Raw genomic sequence first — 25,000 nt, forward strand, 5'->3', positions numbered from 1 at the left:
CATTCATTCTTGCATTGTTGGCTCCAAAGGGAATCAAACTCTGCAAGCGCGACACTCTACCAATTGAGCCACACAGAATATCTATTCAATATATTCTATCTCTCCTCTCCCAGGTCTCAGACGGGAGCCATCAGTCCCACTCCCTACAACAGCATCATCAGTCTGAACTTTGGAGGGAACCCGCTACACTGTAACTGTGAGTTACTGTGGTTACGGCGGCTGGTCCGAGAGGACGATATGGAAACCTGCGCCACGCCCCCTCACCTGGCCGGCAGGTAACCATGACAATAATGATATGAATGATTGATTTACTCTTATGCCACGGCATTGTTGAATAATAATACAACGGTGGTAGGAACTATACTTGGATACAACGGTGGTAGGAACTATACTTGGATACAACATTAATATACTTGGATACAACGGTGGTAGGTAATATACTTGGATACAACGGTGGTAGGAACTATACTTGGATACAACGGTGGTAGGAACTATACTTGGATACAACGGTGGTAGGAACTATACTTGGATACAACGGTGGTAGGAACTATACTTGGATACAACGGTGGTAGGAACTATACTTGGATACAACGGTGGTAGGAACTATACTTGGATACAACGGTGGTAGGAACTATACTTGGATACAACGGTGGTAGGTAATATACTTGGATACAACATTAATATACTTGGATACAACGGTGGTAGGAACTATGCTTGGATACAACAGTGGTAGGTAATATACTTGGATACAACGGTGGTAGGTAATATACTTGGATACAACGGTGGTAGGAACTATACTTGGATACAACAGTGGTAGGTAATATACTTGGATACAACGGTGGTAGGTAATATACTTGGATACAACATTAATATACTTGGATACAACGGTGGTAGGAACTATGCTTGGATACAACGGTGGTAGGTAATATACTTGGATACAACGGTGGTAGGTAATATACTTGGATACTACATTAATATACTTGGATACAACGGTGGTATACTTGGATACAACATTAATATACTTGGATACAACGGTGGTAGGAACTATGCTTGGATACAACGGTGGTAGGAAATATACTTGGATACAACATTAATATACTTGGATACAACGGTGGTAGGAACTATGCTTGGATACAACAGTGGTAGGAATTATGCTTGGATACAACGGTGGTAGGAACTATACTTGGATACAACGGTGGTAGGAAATATGAGTGGATACAACGGTGGTAGGAAATATACTTGGATACAACATTAATATACTTGGATACAACGGTGGTAGGAACTATGCTTGGATACAACAGTGGTAGGAAATATGAGTGGATACAATGGTGGTAGGTAATATACTTGGATACAACAGTGGTAGGAACTATACTTGGATACAACGGTGGTAGGAACTATACTTGGATACAACGGTGGTAGGTAATATACTTGCATACAACGGTGGTAGGAACTATACTTGGATACAACGGTGGTAGGTAATATACTTGCATACAACGGTGGTAGGTAATATACAGTGCATTCTGAAAGTATTCAGACTCCTTGACCTTTTCCACATTATGTTACGTTACAGCATTATACTAAAATGGATTAAATAATTGTTTTCCAACATCAACCTACACACAATACCCCATAATAACAAAGCGAAAACAGGTTTTTAGAATCGTTTGCAAATTTAGTAGAAATAAAAAACAGAAATACCTTATTTGCATAAGTATTCAGACCCTTTGCTATGAGACTCGAAATTGAGCTCAGGTGCATCCTGTTTCCATTGATCATCAGTGAGATGTTTCTACAACTTGATTGGTGTCCACCTGTGTTAAATTCAATTGATTGGACATGATTTGGAAAGGCAAACACCTGTCTTTATAAGGTCCCACAGTTGACAGTGCATGTCAGAGCAAAAACCAAGCCATGAGGTCGAAGAAATTGTACGTAGAGCTCCGAGACAGGATTGTGTCGAGGCACAGATCTGGGAAAGGGTACCAAAAAATGTCTGCAGCATTGAAGGTCCCCAAGAACACAGTGTCCTCCATCATTCTTAAATGGAAGAAGTTTGGAACCACCAAGACTCTTCCTAGAGCTGGCCGCCCGGCCAAACTGAGCAATAGGGGGAAAAGGGCCTTGGTCAGGGAGGTGACCAAGAACCTGATGGTCACTCTGACAGAGCTCCAGAGTTCCTCTGTGGAGATGGGAGAACCTTCCAGAAGGACAACCATCTCTGCAGCACTCCACCAATCAGGCCTTTATGGTAGAGTGGCCAGACGGAAGCCACTCCTCAGTAAAAGGAACATGACAGTCCGCTTGGAGTTTGCCAAAATGCACCTAAAGGACTCTCAGACCATGAGAAACAAGATTCTCTGGTCTGATGAAACCAAGATTGAACTATTTGGCCTGAATGCCAAGCATCACGTCTGGAGGAAACCATGGCACCATCCCTACAGTGAAGCATGGTGGTGGCAACATCATGCTGTAGGGATGTTTTTCAGCGGCAGGGACTGGGAGACTCGTCAGGACCGAGGGAAAGATGAACGGAGCAAAGTACAAAGAGATCCTTGATGAAAACCTGCTCCAGAGCGCTCAGGACCTCAGACTGGGGCGAAGGTTCACCTTCCAACAGGACAACGACCCTAAGCACACAGCCAAGACAACACAGGAGTGGCTTGGAGACAAGTCTCTGAATGTCCTTGAGTGGCCCAGCCAGAGCTCGGACTTGAACCCGATCGAACATCTCAGGAGAGACCTGAAAATAGCTGTGCAGCGACGCCCCCCATCCAAACTGACAGAGCTTCAGAGGATCTGTAGCGAAGAATGGGAGAAACTGCCCAAATACAGGTGTGCCAAGCCTGTAGCATCATACCCAAGAAGACTCAAGTCTGTAATCGCTGCTAAACTTGCTTCAACAAAGTACTGAGTAAAGGGTCTGAAAACGTATGTAAATGTTTTATTTCAGTTGTTGTTTTTTTTTATAAATTTGCCAACATTTCTAAAACCTGTTTTTGCTTTGTCATTATGGGGTATTGTGTGTAGATTGTTGACGGGAAAAATACGATTCAATCAATTTTAGAATAAGGCTGTAACCTAACAAAATGTGGAAAAAGTCAAGGGGTCTGAATACTTTCCGAATGCACTGTACTTGGATACAACAGTGGTAGGTAATATACTTGGATAGAACGGTGGTAGGTAGGATATGGGGATATTGAAGCCGGTAACCCTCCAGCTGCAGGATCACTCCCTGCAGATTTCCCCACAGGAAACCATTCGGTTACCAGCTACCACTTATTTGAGATTAGTCTGAGAAAGGGTCTTTACGTGTGATGAACATCTTGCGTTTCTTATGCTTCCATTGAAAAGATACTTGTTCAGCACTGACCTTCGTACTGACCTCATACATTGTCTTGATTCATCCTCTCTCTCTCTCTCTCTCTCTCTCTCTCTCTCTCTCTCTCTCTCTCTCTCTCTCTCTCTCTCTCTCTCTCTCTCTCTCTCTCAATTCAATTCAATTCAATTCAATTTAAGGGCTTTATTGGCATGGGAAACGTATGTTAACGTTGCCAAAGCAAGTGAAGTAGATAGTAAACAAAAGTGAAATAAACTATAAATATTAACAGTAAACATTACACTCAGAAGTTCCAAAAGAATAAAGACATTTCAAATGTCATATTATGTCTATATACAGTGTTGTAACAATGTGCAAATAGTTAAAGTACAAATGGGAAAATAAATAAACATAAATATGGGTTGTATTTACAATGGTGTTTGTTCTTCACTGGTTGCCCTTTTCTTGTGGCAACAGGTCACAAATATTGCAGCTGTGATGGCACACTGTGGTTTTTCACCCAGTAGATAAGGGAGTTTATCAAAATTGGGTTTGTTTTCGAATTCTTTGTGGATCGCTGTAATCTGAGGGAAATATGTGTCTCTAATATGGTCATACATTTGGCAGGAGGTTAGGAAGTGCAGCTCAGTTTCCACCTCATTTTGTGGGCAGTGTGCACATAGCCTGTCTTCTCTTGAGAGCCAGGTCTGCATATGGCGGCCTTTCTCAATAGCAAGGCTATGCTCACTGAGTCTGTACATAGTCAAAGCTTTCCTTAAGTTTGGGTCAGTCACAGTGGTCAGGTATTCTGCCACTCTGTATTCTCTGTTTAGGGCCAAATAGCATTCTAGTTTGCTCTGTTTTTTTGTTTGTTCTTTCCAATGTGTCAAGTAATTCTCTTTTTGTTTTCTCATGATTTGGTTGGGTCTAATTGTGTTGTTGTTGTCCTGGGGCTCTGTGGGGTCTGTTTGTGTTTGTGAACAGAGCCCCAGGACCAGCTGACTTAGGGGACTCTTCTCCAAGTTCATCTCTCTGTAGGTGATGGCTTTGTTATGGAAGGTTTGGGAATCGCTTCCTTTTAAGTGGTTATAGAATTTAACGGCTCTTTTCTTGATTTTGATCATTAGCGGGTATTGGCCTAATTCTGCTCTGCATGCATTATTTGGTGTTTTACGTTGTACACGGAGGATGTTTTTGCAGAATTCTGCATGCAGAGTCTCAATTTGGTGTTTGTCCCATTTTGTGAATTCTTGGTTGGTGAGCGAACCCCAGACCTCACAACCATAAAGGGCAATGAGTTCTATAACTGATTCAAGTATTTTTAGCCAGATCCTAATTGGTATGTCAAATGTTATGTTCCTTTTGATGGCGTAGAAGGCCCTTCTTGCCTTGTCTCTCAGATCGTTCACAGCTTTGTGGAAGTTACCTGTGGCGCTGATGTTTAGGCCGAGGTATGTATAGTTTTTTGTGTGCTCTAGGGCAACGGTGTCTAGATGGAATTTGTATTTGTGGTCCTGGCAACTGGACCTTTTTTGGAACACCATTATTTTTGTCTTACTGAGATTTACTGTCAGAATCTGTGCAGAAGATCTAGGTGCTGCTGTAGGCCCTCCTTGGTTGGTGACAGAAGCACCAGATCATCAGCAAACAGAAGACATTTGACTTCAGATTCTAGTAGGGTGAGGCCGGGTGCTGCAGACTGTTCTAGTGCCCTCGCCAATTCGTTTATATATATGTTGAAGAGGGTGGGGCTTAAACTGCATCCCTGTCTCACCCCACGGCCCTGTGGAAAGAAATGTGTGTGTTTTTTGCCAATTTTAACCGCACACTTGTTGTTTGTGTACATGGATTTTATAATGTCGTATGTTTTTCCCCCAACTCAACTTTCCATCATTTTGTATAGCAGACCCTCATGCCAAATTGAGTCAAAAGCTTTTTTGAAATCAAAAAAGCATGAGAAGACTTTGCCTTTGTTTTGGTTTGTTGTTTGTCAATTAGGGTGTGCAGGGTGAATACGTGGTCTGTCGTACGGTAATTTGGTAAAAAGCCAATTTGACATTTGCTCAGTACATTGTTTTCACTGAGGAAATGAACTAGTCTGCTGTTAATGATAATGCAGAGGATTTTCCAAAGGTTGCTGTTGACGCATATCCCACGGTAGTCATTGGGGTCAAATTTGTCTCCACTTTTGTGGATTGGGGTGATCAGTCCTTGGTTCCAAATATTGGGGAAGATGCCAGAGCTAAGGATGATGTTAAAGAGTTTAAGTATAGCCAATTGAAATGTGTGGTCTGTATATTTTATCATTTCATTGAGGATACCATCAACACCACAGGCCTTTTTGGGTTGGAAGGTTTGTATTTTGTCCTGTAGTTCATTCAATGTAATTGGAGAATCCAGTGGGTTCTGGTAGTCTTTAATAGTTGATTCTAAGATTAGCATTTGATCATGTATATTTTTTGCTGTTTGTTCTCTGTTGTAGGGCCAAAAAGATTGGAGAAGTGGTTTACCCATACATCTCCGTTTTGGATAGATAGCTCTTCGTGTTTTTGTTTGTTTAGTGTTTTCCAATTTTCCTAGAAGTGGTTAGAGTCTATGGATTCTTCAATTACATTGAGCTGATTTCTGACATGCTGTTCCTTCTTTTTCCGTAGTGTATTTCTGTATTCTTTTAGTGATTCACCATAGTGAAGGCGTAGGCTCAGGTTTTCTGGGTCTCTATGTTTTTGGTTGGATAGGTTTCTCAATTTCTTTCTTAGGATTTTGCATTCTTCATCAAACCATTTATCACTATTGTTACTTTTCTTTGGTTTTCTGTTAGAGATTTTTAGATTTGATAGGGAAGCTAAGTGTCACGATCGTCTACCAGAGATGAGGACCAAGGCGCAGCGTTGCAGGCAAACATACTCTTTATTAGAGACACGATAAAAAAACAACAAAACGATAACGTGACAGTTCACGGTCTAACACAACCGACTAGAAACAAAATCCCACAAACACAAATGAAAAACAGACTGTATAAATATGGCTCCCAATCAGAGACAGCCAGCAACACCTGACACTCGTTGCCTCTGATTGGGAGCCACTCTGGCCAACATAGAAATAGCACCCATAGAACCAAAACACATTGATCTACACACCCTGGCTCAACATAACAGCGTCCCCAGAGCCAGGGCGTGACAGTACCCCCCCCCTAAAGGCGCGGACTCCGACCGCGTCAACCAAATACCACAGGGGAGGGACCGGGTGGGCACTCCGCCTAGGCGGCGGATCCGGCTCCGGGCCTGATCCCCGCTCCCTCTCCAACCCCCCAAAGTACCCCTGGTCCGGTCTGGCCCCGCTGGCCGGAGCTGGACTGCACACTGATGGAGCGGATTGCTCTAGCCCCGGCGTAAAACATCTGACCAGTGCCGAACCAGGCACCAGTGGAACAGGCACGGGACGTACCGGACTGACGACGCCCACCACTGGCTTGGTGTGGAGAACAGGCACGGGCCGTGCTGGACTGACAACGCACACCACTGGCTTGGTGTGAGGAGCAGGAGTGAGCCGAACCGGGCCGACGAAACGCACCACTGACTTGGTGCGGGGAGCAGGAACGGGCCGAGCCGGGCTGACGAAGCGCACCACTGACTTGGTGTGGGGAGCAGGAACGGGCCGAGCCGGGCTGACGAAGCGCACCACTGACTTGGTGCGGGGAGCAGGAACGGGCCGAGCCGGGCTGACGAAGCGCACCACTGACTTGGTGCGGGGAGCAGGAACGGGCCGAGCCGGGCTGACGAAGCGCACCACTGACTTGGTGCGGGGAGCAGGAACGGGCCGAGCCGGGCTGACGAAGCGCACCACTGACTTGGTGCGCGGGAGCCGGAACGGGCCGAGCCGGGCTGACGAGCGCACCACTGACTTGGTGCGGGAGCAGGAACAGACCGGACCGTACTGGGGACACACACCACTGGCCCTACACCGGGATCTGGAATGGGCCGGACCGGACTGGTAACACACCCCAGTACCTCTCGCCGTGCCTCTACACCTTCCATCCCCTTTTCGACCAGTGGCCCCCGTAACCTGGCGGCCTCCTCTGCCAACCCGCTGGACCGCTCTATCGCGGCCTCCTGCTGCCCCGACGTCGTGAGCCCCCCCTAAAAATGTTCTGGGGGTCTCTCCTCCCCGTGGGCCAGGCCTCTATAGTTCTCGCCCAACTCTCGCTCTTCTGCCTCCAACTCCCGCTATTCAGCTCCTCAATTGGCTTGACCCAGTCGAAGCTCTTCCTCCATTGTTCCCAAGTCCACTCTCTCTGCTCTTCACTCGGCTTGACCCAGTCGAGGCTGCCACGGAGATCTGCTAGGGATTTCCCTGGCGATGGCTCCTCGACTCGCTGCTTGGTCCAGTTGTGGTGGGATTTTCTGTCACGATCGTCTACCAGAGATGAGGACCAAGGCGCAGCGTTGCAGGCAAACATACTCTTTATTAGAGACACGATCAAAAAACAACAAAACGATATCGTGACAGTTCACGGTCTAACACAAACCGACTAGAAACAAAATCCCACAAACACGAATGAAAAACAGACTGTATAAATATGGCTCCCAATCAGAGACAGCCAGCAACACCTGACACTCGTTGCCTCTGATTGGGAGCCACTCTGGCCAACATAGAAATAGCACCCATAGAACCAAAACACATTGATCTACACACCCTGGCTCAACATAACAGCGTCCCCAGAGCCAGGGCGTGACACTGAGAGGTCAAATATACTGTTTAGGTTTTCTACTGCCAAGTTTACACCTTCATTATTACAGTGGAACGTTTTGTCCAGGAAGTTGTCTAGAATGGATTGAATTTGTTGTTGCCTAATTGTTTTTTGGTAGGTTTCAACACTACTTTCCTTCCGTCTATAGCATTTCTTAATATTATTCAGTTCCTTTGGCTTTGATGCCTCGTGATTGAGTATTGCTCTGTTCAAATAGACTGTGATTTTGCTGTGGTCTGATAGGGGTGTCAGTGGGCTGACTGTGAACGCTCTGAGAGACTCTGGGTTGAGGTCAGTGATAAAGTAGTCTACAGTACTACTGCCAAGAGATGAGCTATAGGTGTACCTATCATAGGAGTCCCCTTGAAGCCTACCATTGACTATGTACATACCCAGTGTGCGACAGAGCTGCAGGAGTCGTGACCCGTTTTTGTTGGTTATGTTGTTGTGGTTGTGCCTAGGGGGGCATATGGGGGAGGGAATGCTGTCACCTCCAGGTAGGTGTTTGTCCCGTTGTGTGCTGAGGGTGTCAGGTTCTTGTCCAGTTCTGGCATTTAGGTCGCCACAGACTAGTACATGTCCCTGGGTCTGGAAATGATTGATTTCCCCCTCCAGGATGGAGAAGCTGTCATCATTAAAGTATGGGGATTCTAGTGGGGGGATATAGGTAGCACATAGGAGGAAATTTTTCTCTGTTGAGATCATTTCCTTTTGAATTTCTAGCCAAATGTAAAATGTTCCTGTTTTGATTAATTTAATAGAGTGAGTTAGGTCTGCTCTATACCAAATTAGCATACCCCCTGAGTCCCTTCCCTGTTTCACACCTGGTAGTTTGGTGGATGGGACTACCAGCTCTCTGTAACCTAGAGGGCAACCAGTGGGTCCGTCTCCTCTATACCATGTTTCTTGTAGGATGACAATGTCTGTATTTCCGATTTCTTTCGTGAAGTCCAAATTCCTGCTCTTTAGGCCAAAGGCAGATGACCTCAGGCCTTGGATATTCCAGGATGAAATAGTGAAGGATTTGTGTTCCATAAAGTGTCTAATGTTGTTGGTTGTGTGGTTTGGCCTCAGGCCAGTAATTGTGAGCAGAGCCTGCTGAGCATCTGGTACATGCAATTGGCTTTGGCTAGTGTAAGAGTGGGTGTTGGGCCTCTCTCTCTCTCTCTCTCTCTCTCTCTCTCTCTGTCTCTCTGTCTCTCTGTCTCTCTCTGTCTCTCTCTGTCTCTCTCTCTGTCTCTCTCTCTCTCTCTCTCTATCTCTCTCTCTCTCTCTCTCTCTCTCTCTGTCTCTCTCTCTCTCTCTCTCTCTCTCTCTCTCTCTCTCTCTCTCTCTCTCTCTCTGTCTCTCTCTGTCTCTCTCTCTCTCTCTATGTCTCTCTCTCTCTCTCTCTCTCTGTCTCTCTCTCTCTCTCTGTCTCTCTCTCTCTCTCTCTCTCTCTCTCTCTCTCCCTCTCACCTGTCCAGGTATTTCTGGTAGTTTAGTTTTTAAGACTGTCTTTACTGCAGAGTTTGTACATGCTCTCTCTCTCTCTCTCTCTCTCTCTCTCTCTCTCTCTCTCTCTCTCTCTCTCGCTCGCTCGCTCGCTCTCTCTCTCTCTCTCTCGCGCGCTCTCTCTCCCTCTCACCTGTCCAGGTATTTCTGGTAGTTTAGTTTTTAAGACTGTCTTTACTGCAGAGTTTGTACATCCCCTCTCTCTCTCTCTCTCTCTCTCTCTCTCTCTCTCCATCTCACCTGTCCAGGTATTTCTGGTAGTTTAGTTTTCAAGACTACATCTTTACTGCTGAGTTTGTACATCCTCTCTCTCTCTCTCCATCTCACCTGTCCAGGTATTTCTGGTAGTTTAGTTTTTAAGACTATATCTTTACTGCAGAGTTTGTACATCGTCTCTCTCTCCTCTCTCTCTCCATCTCACCTGTCCAGGTATTTCTGGTCCATCCCTGAGGAGGAGTTTACCTGTGAGCCGCCCCTCATCACCAGATACACCCACAAACTCTGGGTCCTGGAAGGTCAAAGGGCAACCCTGAAATGCAGAGCCATCGGCGACCCCGAACCCGTCATCCATTTCGTCTCCCCCGACGATCGGATTGTGGCGAATTCCAGCCGGACGACATCGTTCCGAAATGGAACATTGGATCTCTTAGTTACGGTTGCTAGGGACGATGGAGCGTACACGTGCATAGCGATAAACGCGGCTGGGGAGGCTACCGCGACGGTGGATCTAAAGATCATTCCATTGCCCCATCGGAATGGGAATGTGAACGTTCCGGGGAATGTGACGGTTACTGGAAATACCGGGAATTCTAATGGAAATATTCCGGGTTCTTCAGACATCACCACCGGGAAAAGCGGGAATTCCGGAGTTAATGGTGGAAATGTGAAAGAAACGGAGGAGAGGAAAGGAGAGGAGGGAGAGGAAGGGGACAGAGGTTTGGTGGAAGATGGAGGGACTAGGCCGGAGGAAGAGAGGATGATGGGGATACAGGGAGTCACTTCTACCTCGGCCCAGGTGCGATGGGACCTGGGCCGATCGGCTGGAGCTTACCTGGTGTGGATGTTTCAGATACAGTACAACTGTACAGCCGACGAGACACTGGTGTACAGGTGAGTCTATAATTATATGTGAGTTTACCTGTGTTTATCTGTTTACCCCATACACACCTGATTCACCTACCCCTCACCTGTACAGCTGACGAGACACTGGTGTACAGGTTAATATACCTCAGTCTACCCCACACACACCTGACCTCTATACAACCATAACCTCTGACCTTTATACAACCATACACCTGACACCACTAACCTGTGACCTCTATACAACCATACACCTGACACCACTAACATCTGACCTCTATACAACCATACACCTGACACCACTAACCTCTATACAACCATACACCTGACACCACTAACCTCTGACCTCTATACAACCATACACCTGACATCACTAACCTCTGACCTCTATACAACCATACACCTGACACCACTAACCTCTGACCTCTATACAACCATACACCTGACATCACTAACCTCCGACCTCTATACAACCATACACCTGACACCACTAACCTCTGACCTCTATACAACCATACACCTGACATCACTAACCTCTGACCTCTATACAACCATACACCTGACACCACTAACCTCTGACCTCTATACAACCATACACCTGACACCACTAACCTCTGACCTCTATACAACCATACACCTGACATCACTAACCTCTGACCTCTATACAACCATACACCTGACATCACTAACCTCTGACCTCTATACAACCATACACCTGACACCACTAACCTCTGAACTACACCTCTCAACACTACACCTGACACCACTAACCTCTGACCTCTACACTACACATTATGGGAAGGTGATATGTGGAATACAGGCACAGAGAGAGAGGTCAGAGGGGAGAGAATGAGGAAGGAAGTCCCTCAAGGGACTATGGTTAATGGAGTCTGAAGGATGGGTTCAAACTACAGAGTCAATACATATGTTATGTTACAATCTATGAGTGAGTGAGTGAGTGAGTGAGTGAGTGAGTGAGTGAGTGAGTGAGTGAGTGAGTGAGTGAGTGAGTGAGAGAGTATTTTTGGGGTTTACTGCCAGGTCCAATGTAAATATTGAAGAGTGCAGGGCTCAGATTGCAACCCTGGCGAAGTCCCCGCCCCTGGTTAAAACATTGTTATTTTCTTGTCAATTTTGATGCTGCACGTATTTGATGCCACACACCCTACACCACCTAAAGTAACTTTGTAGAACAGTCCTTTATGCCAAATAGAATCAAATGCTTCTTAGAAGTCGATAAAGCAAGCGTACATTTTGGTATTATTTTGGTGGACATGTTTATCTATCAGGGTGTAAATATGATCGATCGTGCAATGTTTTGGTATAAATCCAATTTGGCTTTTACTCAAGACATTGTGCTAATTAAGGAAGTTTAGAACTCTTACATGTATAACACTACAGAAAACCTTCCCCAGGTTACTGTTCACACAAATGCCTCTGTAATTGTTAAGGTCAAATTTGTCTCTGTTCTTAAAGATTGGGGTTATGAGTCCTTGATTCCAGATGTCAGGGAAATAACCTACACTCGGGATCAAATTAAACAGTTTTAATATAGCCAATTGACATTTTGCACTAGTGAATTTGAGCATCTCATTTAGGATGCCATCTGGTCGGCTTGCTTTTTTGAATTTGAGGGCCTGAAGTTTCTTATTGAGCTCCTGGTCAGTAATTGGGGAGTCCAATGGATTTAGATTGTCCTTTATAGCTCTCTGTGTCTCTCTCTGTGTCTCTCTCTGTGTCTCTCTCTGTGTCTCTCTCTGTGTCTCTCTCTGTGTCTCTCTCTGTGTCTCTCTCTGTCTCTCGCTCTCTCTCTCTCTCTCGCCTATTCTCTGTTTCTCCTGCCCTCTATAGTCAGGAGAGAGAGAGAGAGCTCAAAGACGTTGCTCCCGCATTTTCAGCATGTTTAAGAAAAAATTATAGATCTGGAGTTAGATAAACTTGGATTTTTTGGCAGGGATATATACATGATGCTACCCTCCACAACATAACCTTCAATCCAAACCAAAACTCCAAACCTACAACCTGATTTTGGACGGAATTACCTGGAAAGCTTTCTACTACCAAGGATGACTATTCCCAAGCTATACAGCAAATGCTCTGGCAAACAAACAGAAACCTGAAAACACCATCCAACCTGGAACTGAGTGAGTAATGTTTAGTCTGAAGCTATTTTTTACTTTCAAAAACCAAGAAGTAAAATGCATTACAATGATATATTTTACATTATAAGGACTGAATGCTAAGGCTACCAAGCTTGTCAAGTGAGAGGTGTCAAAGCCCTCGAGCCCAACAATGGCAGGAGAGTCACACAGTCTACCCCAACCAAATGGAGAGGCCTTAGAAGCACCCTCCCACTGTTCAGAGGAAATTAAAATATAGAACCTTCTGTATGTAAAGAATGATCAGACAAGAAAAGAGTACAAAATGAAACTCCTTATGGGAAATCAAGACACTTTTTGCTGACTTTTATAAAAATGGGAACATAAGCAACCTTATCTTCCACACAGACCATCCCCTGGCATGGCACAGTGCTATACTAGCACACTACCCCTCTGTTAAGGGTTAGCGATGGGTGGAAACTCAGGATACTAGACAACGAGGACTCTGAGTCAGCCAATATAAATCTCTATAAGTCTGGAACAGTATTGGTACAGGGCAACACCAAACAGTTTCAGCTGGACTTTCACCTAATCAAAAGAAGCTCTCCCTTCAGAGTAATACCCCCACCCAGAGCGGGTCAAACCAGACGTCTTCATTAAATAACCCCACAGACGAGCAACCCCAAGTGGAAAGTCAACTTCCCAGCACAGAGTACTACTCCCTCATTGAAATGAAGGATCAATTCACCCAGCTGGAGGTAAGGCAGGTGGAGCTGGAACAGCAGGTGATTACACCCCAGTAAGCACAGACCCAGACAACAGTCCAGCACAACAACACCCCCTTAACTAGACCTGGAGAGCTGGAGGTGGAGAGAGACATACAGTGCCTTGCAAAAGTATACATCCCCCTTGGCGTTTTTCCTATTTTGTTGCATTACAACCTGTAATTTAAATGGATTTTTATTTGGATTTCATATAATGGACAAACACAAAATAGTCCGAATTGGTGAAGTGAAATGAAAAAAAGAACTTGTTTAAAACAATTCTAAAAAAGTAATAACGGAACAGTGGTGCGTCCATATGTATTCACCCCATTTGCTATGAAGCCCCTAAATAAGATCTGGTGCAACCAATTACCTTCAGAAGTCAAATAATTAGTTAAATAAAGTCCACATGTGTGCAATCTAAGTGTCACATGATCTCAGTATATATACACCTGTTCTGAAAGGCCCCAGAGTCTGCAACACCACTAAGCAAGGGGCACCGCCAAGCAAGCGGCACCATGAAGACCAAGGAGCGCTCCAAACAGGTCAGGGGCGAAGTTTTGGAGAAGTACAGGTCAGGGTTGGGTTATAAAACAATATCAGAAACTTTGAACATCCCAAGGAGCACCATTAAATCCATTATTAAATAATGGAAAGAATATGGCACCACAACAAACTTGCCAAGAGAGGGCCTCTCACCAAAACTCACGGACCAAGCAAGGAGGGCATTAATCAGAGAGGCAACAAAGAGACCAAAGATAACCCTGAAGGAGCTGCAAAGCTCCACAGCAGAGATTGGAGTATCTGTCCATAGGACCACTTCAAGCCGTACACTCCACAGAGCTGGGCTTTACGGAAGAGTGGCCAGAAAAAAGCCATTGCTTAAAAAACAAAAAAATACAAGGCAGCAGTGCCCACCTTCACCCGGACCCTTAAGGATATCGCCGTCAACTGCAGACCCAACACTTCACACAGGAGCAACAGATCAACAGACACCCTGCCCAGACCAGCGAGACACTCTCCCAGACCTGCGGTCTGAGGCCAAACCACACAACCAACAACATTAGACACTTTATGGAACACAAATCCTTCACTATTTCATCCTGGAATATCCAAGGCCTGAGGTCATCTGCCTTTGGCCTAAAGAGCAGGAATCTGGACTTCACGAAAGAAATCGGAAATACAGACATTGTCATCCTACAAGAAACATGGTTGCCCTCTAGGTTAAAGAGAGCTGGTAGTCCCATCCACCAAACTACCAGGTGTGAAACAGGGAAGGGACTCAGGGGGTATGCTAATTTGGTATAGAGCAGACCTAACTCACTCTATTAAATTAATCAAAACAGGAACATTTTACATTTGGCTAGAAATTCAAAAGGAAATGATCTCAACAGGGAAAATGTCCTCCTGTGTGCTACCTATATCCCCCCACTAGAATCCCCATACTTTAATGAAAACAGCTTCTCCATCCTGGAGGGGGAAATCAATCACTTCCAAGCCCAGGGACATGTACTAGTCTGTGGCGACCTAAATGCCAGAACTGGACAAGAACCTGACACCCTCAGCACACAGGGGGACAAACACCTACCTGGAGGTGACAGCATTCCCTCCCCCATGTGCCCCCCTAGGCACAACTACGACAACATAACCAACAAAAACGGGTCACAACTCCTGCAGCTCTGTCGTACGCTGGGTACATGTTCTCCCCACTGTACATAGTCAATGGTAGGCTTCGAGGGGGCTCCTATGGTAGGTACACCTATAGCTCATCTCTTGGCAGTGGTATTGTAGACTACTTTATCACTGACCTCAACCCAGAGTCTCTCAGAGTGTTCACAGTCAGCCCATTGACACCCCTATCAGACCACAGCAAAATCACAGTCTACTTGAACAGAGCAATACTCAATCATGAGGCATCAAAGCCAAAGGAACCAAATAACAGTAAGAAATGCTATAGATGGAAGCAAAGTAGTGTCAAAACTACCAAAAAACTATTAGGCAACAACAAATTCAATCCCTTTTAGACAACTTCCTGGACAAAATGTTCCACTGTAATAGTGAAGGTGTAAACTTGGCATTAGAAAACCTAAACAATATATTTGACCTCTCAGCTTCCCTATCAAATCTAAAAATCTCTAACAGAAAACTGAAGAAATGTAATAACAATGACAAATGGTTTGATGAAGAATGCAAAAACCTAAGAAATAAATGGAGAAACCTAAAACATAGAGACCCAGAAAACCTGAGTCTACGCCGTCACTATGGTGAATCACTAAAACAATATAGAAATACACTACGGAAAAAGAAGGAACAGCATGTCAGAAATTAGCTCAATGTAATTGAAGAATCCATAGACTCTAACCACTTCTGGGAAAATTGGAAAACACTAAACAAACAAAAACATGAAGAGCTATCTATCCAAAACAGAGATGTATGGGTAAACCACTTCTCCAATCTTTTTGGCCCTATAACAAAGAACAAACAGCAAAAAATATACATGATCAAATGCAAATCTTAGAATCAACTATTAAAGACTACCAGAACCCACTGGATTCTCCAATTACATTCAATGAACTACAGGACAAAATACAAACCCTCCAATCCAAAAAAAACTGTGGTGTTGATGGTATCTTCAATGAAATGATGAAATATACAGACCACAAATTCCAATTGGCTATACTTAAACTCTTTAACATCATCCTTAGCATCTTCCCCAATATTTGGAACCAAGCACTGATCACCCCAATCCACAAAAGTGGAGACAAATTTGACCCCAATAACTACCATGGGATATGCGTCAACAGCAACCTTTGGAAAATCCTCTGCATTATCATTAATAGCAGACTAGTTCATTTCCTCAGTGAAAGCAATGTACTGAGTGTGGTGACTTATGATTAATGAACTGTAGAGTTTAATGAACTGGGTTAATCAAGAGCATAAAGTTAGAATTATTTTGTTACTGGGCCAGGAATTGTATTGGGTCATTTAATTTCACTGTGTGGGTGAGTAGAGAGGGAACCTGCCCTAGGGTCAAATTGCTTGCTCTTACTTAAATCCATGGCTGTCTTATCTGATGAGAGACTGAAACTAGCTTGTGGCCTTTTGTTTGTTTCTCTCTTCAAACACAGTGAAGAGGAGCGGCACCAGGGTTGAATAGAGTTTGGGCTAGACCTTTGTCTCCTTGGTATCTTCTTGATTGATTACAGCATGAGGGGGTGAGGTTTTGTGTATGATTTAAAGAATTTTGTTTGTGTGCAAGACAGGGGGAGCGAGTGATTGGTTGGAGTACTAGTTCAGCTGTCCTAAGGGACAAAGGAAGTGGGCGGAGCAATAAAAGGAAGTGGGCGTGGAGTGATAAAGAGCGGGAAACTGAAGAGGGAGGGATTTAGAGCTAGAAGAGTTGGGGATGACGGTATATAATGTGACGTGAGGGAGGGAGCACGGGGTGCAGACTGGTATCGGCTTTGTTGAAAACTTTAATAAAGTAATTTCTTGACGCAACAAAAACTCTGTAAGACCTTATGTGTAATAAAGTATAGTGGTTATTTTCCACAACATGAGCAAATGTCAAATTGGCTTTTTGTCAAATTGGCTTTTTACCAAATTACCGTACGACAGACCACGTATTCACCCTGCACACCCTAATTGACAAACAAACAAACCAAAACAAAGGCAAAGTCTTCTCATGCTTTGTTGATTTTTAAAAAAAGCTTTTGAATCAATTTGGCATGAGGGTCTGCTATACAAATTGATGGAGTTGGGGAAAAACATACAACATTATAAAATCCATGTACACAAATAACAAGTGTGCGGTTAAAATTGGCAAAAAAACACATTTCTTTCCACAGGGTCGTGGGGTGAGACAGGGACGCAGTTTAAGCCCCACCCTTTTCAACATATATATCAACAAATTGGCGAGGGCACTAGAACAGTCTGCAGCACCCAGCCTCACCCTACTAGAATCTGAAGTCAAATGTCTTCTGTTTGCTGATGATCTGGTGCTTCTGTCACCAACCAAGGAGGGCCTACAGCAGCACCTAGATCTTCTGAACAGATTCTGTCAGACCTGGGCCCTGACAGTAAATCTCAGTAAGCAAAAATAATGGTGTTCCAATAAAGGTCCAGTTGCCAGCACCACAAAAACAAATTCCATCTAGACACCGTTGCCCTAGAGCACACAAAAAACGATACATACCTCGGCCTAAACATCAGCGCCACAGGTAACTTCCACAAAGCTGTGAACGATCTGAGAGGCAACTGGGCAAGAAAGGAACATGCCATCAAAAGGAAAATAAAATTTGACATACCAATTAGGATCTGGCTAAAAATACTTGAATCAGTTATAGAACCCATTGCCCTTAATGGTTGTGAGGTCTGGGATCCACTCACCAACCAAGAATTCACAAAATGGGACAAACACCAAATTGAGCCTGCATGCAGAATTCTGCAAAAATATCCTCAGTGTAGAACGAAAAACACCAAATAATGCATGCAGAGCAGAATTAGGCCGATACCCGCTAATTATCAAAATCCAGAAAAGAGCCGTTAAGTTCTATAACCACTTAAAACGAAGCGATTCCCAAAGCTTCCATAACAAAGCCATCACCTACAGAGAGATGAACTTGGAGAAGAGTCCCCTAAGCAAGCTGGTCCTGGGGCTCCGTTCACAAACACAAACAGACCCCACAGAGCCCCAGGACAACAACAACAACACAATTAGACCCAACCAAATCATGAGAAAACAAAAAGAGAATTACTTGACACATTGGAAAGAACAAACAAAAGAGTACCTGACCACTGTGACTGACTCAAACTTAATTAAAGCTTTGACTATGTACAGACTCAGTGAGCATAGCCTTGCTATTGAGAAAGGCCGCTGTAGGCAGACCTGGCTCTCAAGAGAAGACAGGCTATGTGCACACTGCCCAGAAAATTTGGTGGAAACTGAGCTGCACTTCCTAACCTCTTGCCATATTAGAGACACATATTTCCCTCAGATTACATAGATCCACAAATAATTAGAAAACAAACCCAATTTTGATAAACTCCCTTATCTACTGGGTGAAATACCACAGTGTGCCATCACAGCAGCAAGATTTGTGACCTGTTGCCACAAGAAAAGAGCAACCAGTGAAGAATATTTATGTTTATTTATTTTCCCTTTTGTACTTTAACTATTTGCACATCGTTATAACACTGTATATAGACATAATATGACATTTGAAATGTCTTTATTCTTTTGGAACTTCTGAGTGTAATGTTTACTGTTAATATTTATTGTTTATTTCACTTTTGTTTACTATCTACTTCACTTGCTTTGGCAACGTTAACATACGTTTCCCATGTCAATAAAGCCCTTAAATTGAAATTGAATTGAATGATCTAATGAAAATGGAAAGACAGTAATGAGGAGAAGAGAGGAACTCTTGGGGGAAAAAAAGGTGCTATTTAGAACCTAAATGGGTTCTTCGGCTGTCCCCATAGGAAAACCCTTTGAAGAACCCTTTTTGGTTCAAGGTAGAAACCCTTTTGGTTCCAGGTAGAACCGTTTTGGGGTCCACGTAGAACCTTTTCTACAGCCGAATAACCCTTTTTGAACCCTTTTTTCTAAGAGTGTCCTCTTCTCATCTCCTTTAACCTCCTTCCTTTCTATCTGTCTCTCTAGGGTTCTGATCATTACCAGTCTCTGTGTTATCAGCCTGGATGTTTTCTTTGTTTCTCTAGGGTTCTGATAATTTCCAGTCTCTGTGTTATCAGCCTGGATGTTTTCTTTATATCTCTAGGGTTCTGATCATTACCAGTCTCTGTGTTATCAGCCTGGATGTTTTCTTTATATCTCTAGGGTTCTGATCATTACCAGTCTCTGTGTTATCAGCCTGGATGTTTTCTTTATATCTCTAGGGTTCTGATAATTACCAGTCTCTGTGTTACCAGCCTGGATGTTTTCTTTATATCTCTAGGGTTCTGATAATTACCAGTCTCTGTGTTACCAGCCTGGATCAAAACACTCAATCTCTCTCTGCGAACACGCGCGCACACACACACACACACACACACACACACACACACACACACACACACACACACACACACACACACACACACACACACACACACACACACACGCACACAGACACACACAGACACACACTCTCTTCACCAGGAACGCAAGGTGAGGCACCACTTCACAAGTCACTTGAGACCGATAGAGACGAGAGCACAACTGTGATTGGTTTAGAGAGGTTCCCGGGCACTGGTATATATTATTCGTATGATACACTACATGACCAAAAGTATGTGGACACCTGCTGGTCCAACATCTCATTACAAAATCATGTGCATTAATATGGAGTTGGACCCCCCTTTGCTGCTATAACAGCCTCCACTCTTCTGGGAAGGCTTTCCACTAGATGTTGGAACATTGCTGCGTGGGACTCACATAAGAATCCTTAAAGAGAAAGGTGGGGCTAACGCTTAAGAGGGTGTGAACGATGCTGAATGGGTGGAGAGAGAGAGAGAGAGAGAGAGAGAGAGAGAGAGAGAGAGAGAGAGAGAGAGAGAGAGAGAGAGAGAGAGAGAGAGAGAGAGAGAGAGAGAGAGAGAGAGAGAATTCATAATATACAACCACTCACAACTAACTCTGCCTCAGATAAAGGGAGGGAGGGGGAGAGAGAGAGGGGGGAGGGAGTGAGAAAGTAGGATTGGAGGACAAGGTAGAGCGATTGAAAATTAAATGAGACACTCAGCCACAAATAGACGAGGAAGGACGAGAGAGAAAAAGCTTGTGGAACGTGACATTAAAAAAGAGCGAGAGAGATGTAGAGGGAAGGGATTAATATAATGATACTGTACTGAGTGATCAAGCTGTAAAAAGGAAAATCTGATCATAAACTAAGGAGAATGAGAAAAGAGGGATGAAGAAGAGGTTTAGAGGGATGAAGAGACGGAGGGAGGAGGGGGGTGGTCATTCTGTACTGCCACTGAAGTAGGATTTGGTAAATCTCAAGGTCCCAGTGAAGCAGATTGGCATTGATTTGTATGAATCTCGCCCTGGATGCAGCTCTGCGGAGTGGTCGCTAGCTGGCACAGACACAAAGTCATAAAATCTGATTTTAAACCTAACCTTCACCCTAACCTTAACCACACTGCTAACCCTAACGCCTAAACCTAACCTTAAAATCGGAAATCGCTTAGTTCTACCTCCAGCACAAGATTCATCACAATAAACGTCAACCGGCCCCAGGGAAAGGCTTGGTTCCAAACGGCTACTACAGGATTCCCTATGTACTGCATTACTGTTGCCAGGACCCATTTTTTTCAAAAATTTAAATTATGTATTTTCCATCGCATTGAATTGATAAATTATAAATCATAGAATGTGTAACATATATGCCATTAAATATCCATCGCATGTGTATAATATACACCAGTGGGAGCGAGGGAGAGAGAATGGGGAGGGAGAGAGAATGGGGGGGAGGGAGAGAGAAAAAGGGAAGAGAAAGTAGGATTGGAGAGGACAAGGATTGAAAATTAAGTGAGAGACTCCAGTGTGTATACATTGTGTATTTAGTGCCTAAAATAAGGGGATAAATACATGTAAAAAAAATTAAATAAAAATAATTTCCTTTCCTGATCTTCCTTATATGTCACAGATATAGGACAGACACTTCAAAACAAACTTCCTTTTGTTGTTTTTTTGGACTATCTCTTGTTCCATGTAGTGAATCTGTTATTCAATGCGTTTCTGTTGGCTAATAGCAGTAAATTAAATGTTTCATCCCAATTATTATTTTTTAATTTTTTAAGGGGTCTTAAAATTCCAAATCAAATAGCTAAATGATCCTTGGTAGGACAATTACATACTATTTTTTTTGAGAAATGTCCCCTTGACTGTTCCCACATTTTGTTCTGTTACAGCCTTGATTTCAAATGGATTGAATTGCGATTTTTTTGTCACTGGCCTACACACAGTTACATTTTACATTTTAGTCATTTAGCAGACGCTCTTATCCAGAGCGACTTACAGTTAGTGAGTGCATACATTATTATTTTTTATTTTTTTCATACTGGCCCCCCATGGGAATCGAACCCACAACCCTGGCATTGCAAACGCCATGCTCTACCAACTGAGCTACATCCCTGCTGGCCATTCCCTCCCATACCCTGGACGACGCTGGGCCAATTATGCGCCGCCCCATGGGTCTCCCGGTCGCGGCCGGCTACGACAGAGCCACACAAAACCCCATAATGTCTAAGTGGAATTACGCTTTTCTAAATCTTTACAAATTATTTAAACATGACAAGCTAAAATGTCTTGAGTCAATAAGTATTCAATCCCTTTGTTATGGCAAGCCTAAATAAGTTCAGGAGTAAACAATTGCTTAACAAGTCACATAATAAGTTGCATGGACTCACTCTGTGTGCAATAATAGTGTTTAACATGATTTTGTAATGACTACCTCATCTCTGTACCCCCACACATACAATTATCTGAAAGGGCCCTCAGTCGAGCAGTGAATATGAAGCCCAGAATCAACCACAAAGACCAGGGAGGTTTTCCAATGCCTCGCAAAGAAGGGCACCTATTTGTAGAGGGGTACATTTTTTTTTGAAGCAGACATTGAATATGGTGAAGTTATTAAATACACCCAGTCACTACAAAGATACAGGTGTCCTTCCTAACTCAGTTACCGGAGAGGAAGGAAACCGCTCAGGGATTTCACCATGAGACAAACGGTGACTTTAAAACAGTTACAGAGTTTAATGACTGTGATAAGAGAAAACCGAGGATGGATCAACAACATTGTAGTTACTCCACAATACTAACCTAAATGACAGAGTGAAAAGACGGAAGCCTGTACAGAATTAAAATGGTCAAAAACATTCATCCTGTTTGCAACAAGGCACTAAAGTAATACTGCAAAAAATGTGGCAAAGCAATTCACTTTTTGTCCTGAATACAAAGTGTTATGTTTGGGGCAAATCCATTACAACAAATTGCTGAGCATCATGTTATGGGTATCGTTGTAATTGTTAAGGACTGGGGAGTTTTTCAGGATAATGGAGCTAAGAACAAGCAAAATCCTAGAGGAAAACCTGGTTCAGTCTGCTTTCCACCAGACACTGGGAGATTCATTCACATTTCAGCAGGACAATAACCTAAAACACAAGGCCTAATCAACACTGTAGTTGCTTACAGAGAAGTCAGTGAACGTTCCTGAGTTAAGCTGTTCTCCACTTCTCTAATGTGAAGCTGTTCTCCACTTCTCTACTGTGAAGCTGTTCTCCACTTCTCTAATGTGAAGCTGTTCTCCACTTCTCTCTCTACTGTGAAGCTGCTCTTAGCATGGATAGAGAGTATTCAGACACACAAACACACCAGATTGACGCACACACAAACACAACACACACGTCTGTCTGTCTGCAGCTGTACTGAGGAGTTTTCGTTTCATAATTCCACTCAGCTCCTCTCTTTAATAGAGCCATTTTCTCTCTCTCTCTCTCTGTCTCTCTCTGTCCTTCCCCCCCCCTCTCTCTCTCTCTCTCTCTGTCTCTCTCTCTCTCTCTCTCTCTCTCTCTCTCTCTCTCTCTCTCTCTCTCTCTCTCTCTCTCTCTCTCACTCTCTGTCCTTCCCTCTCTCTCTCTCTCTCTCTCTCTCTCTCTCTCTCTCTCTCTCTCTCTCTCTCTCCCTCTGTCTCTCTCTCCTCTCTCTCTCTCTCTCTCTCTCTCTCTCTGTCCTTCCCCCCTCTCACTCTCTCTCTGTCTCTCTCTCTCTCTCTCTCTCTCTCTCTCTCTCTCTCTCTCTCTCTCTCTCTCTCTCTCTCTCTCTCTCTCTCTCTTGCGTCAATACAGTGCCTTGCAAAAGTATTAATCCCCTGCGTTTTTCCTAAAATTTGGAATAAATGTAGTAATTTCTGTGTATAATGAATCTCTTGGTGAGGAATATTTATCACAGTAAAGGAGAAAGTGCATCTCTGTTTCTACCTCCCCTGTCGTGCAGTGACCACATACACGCTCCTCTTTGGGTAGCCATGTTTTTTTTTCATGTCTGCCGGTTTCTATTGCCAATTGGTGGTCACTCAGCCTGTACTTGGTAAGGATCTGTCTCTGCTTCGTATCTCTGACAGAGTAGAGACAATCAGCCAATTCATATTCTCTGTTCAGAGCCAGATAGCAATGTAGTCAGCTTTGGGATTTAGTTTAGTTTTTTTTTTTTTCAATGTTGTAAATATGCGTCCTTTGATTGGTTCATGATTTTGTTTATTTGAATTATTTCTTTTGTAGCAGTGCTGGTGTCAGCCTGGTTGGTTCGGTCCAACACCAGCTACTGAGAGGGCTAGTTTCTGGGCTCAGCTCTTGGGTTTGAAGCGCTTTAAATTGGAGACTTGAATTTGGACTTGAATTTAGTTGTATCCCAAAAAAATCTGATATTCTTTGTACTTTCATTACCACTGGAAATACACCAACATGCATTAGTTGGTGTATTTCTTTGGACTTGTAGAATTTTCTGACAAAATTCTGCGTGTAGGGCTTCAATTGGATGTTTGTCCCACATTTTAAAGTACAGTTTATTGAGTGGCCCCCAAACCTCACTTCCATAAAGACCTTTTGGTAGGATTACGCTGTCAAATATCTTGGTCCAAATTCTAATTGGGATGTTGATTTTGAATAATTTCATTTTTATTGCATACAATGCTCTGAGGGCTTTTTCTTTAAGTGTGTTCACTGCCATATTAAAGTTTCCCGATGCAGATATGGTCAGACCAAGGTATGAGTAATTTTTTGTTTGTTCAATTATGGTGTTTTTCAGGGTGAATTTATATTTGTCTGAGTTTGTTCTGGAAAATCATGATTTTCTGGGGGGTTTTAATTTACTGCCAGGGCCCAATTATGGCAATATTGCTCTAGAATGTTAAGGTTCTGTTGAAGACCTTCTTTGGTTGGTTATAGAAGAACCAAATCATCAGCTTTTAGCAGGTATTTTACCTCTGTGTCAAATAGTGTGAGTCCTGAGACTGCAGAATGGTCCAACATGTCTGCTAATTCATTAATATAAATGTTTCGACTGAAACTGCAGCCTTGTCTCACACCTCGACGTTGCAAAAATAATGATGTTCTTTGGATTTAGTTTTTATTGTACACTTGCTTTCTGTGTACATACATTATATTAACTTTGGTGAATTTTGAAGAATAGCCCTTTGTGCCAAATAGAATAAAATGCTTTTTTAAAGTCAGTAAAGCAAGCAAAGATTTTGCCCTCTTTTTTTTGGGTGGATGTGTTTATTAATTAGTGTGTGTAAGGTGTATATATGGTCAGTAGTGCGATGGTTGGGGAGAAAGCCAATTTGACATTTACTTATTGCATTTTTTTCTTGAAGAAAGGTTTCAATTCTTGAATTCAAAATGCTACAGAAAACCTTTCCCAAGTTGCTGTTTACGCATATTCCTCTGTAATTATTGGGGTCTGATTTGTCTCCACTTTTGTGGATACGGGAGA

At 43.5% G+C, this 25,000-nt stretch overlaps 1 protein-coding gene across 1 annotated transcript in view; it reads left to right on the forward strand.

Moving 5' to 3' along the window:
* LOC121554684 (leucine-rich repeat and fibronectin type-III domain-containing protein 4-like) overlaps positions 1-25,000 on the forward strand; it is a 48,106-nt gene that overhangs the window by 18,668 nt on the left and 4,438 nt on the right. The window contains exons 4-5 of the mRNA XM_041868361.2: positions 114-275; positions 9,990-10,670. Coding sequence (XP_041724295.2) covers positions 114-275; positions 9,990-10,670 — 843 coding nt within the window. The remainder of the gene's footprint in view (positions 1-113; positions 276-9,989; positions 10,671-25,000) is intronic.

Source organism: Coregonus clupeaformis, chromosome 39, assembly GCF_020615455.1.
Source record: "Coregonus clupeaformis isolate EN_2021a chromosome 39, ASM2061545v1, whole genome shotgun sequence".
In the NCBI taxonomy this organism is placed as follows: domain Eukaryota; kingdom Metazoa; phylum Chordata; class Actinopteri; order Salmoniformes; family Salmonidae; genus Coregonus; species Coregonus clupeaformis.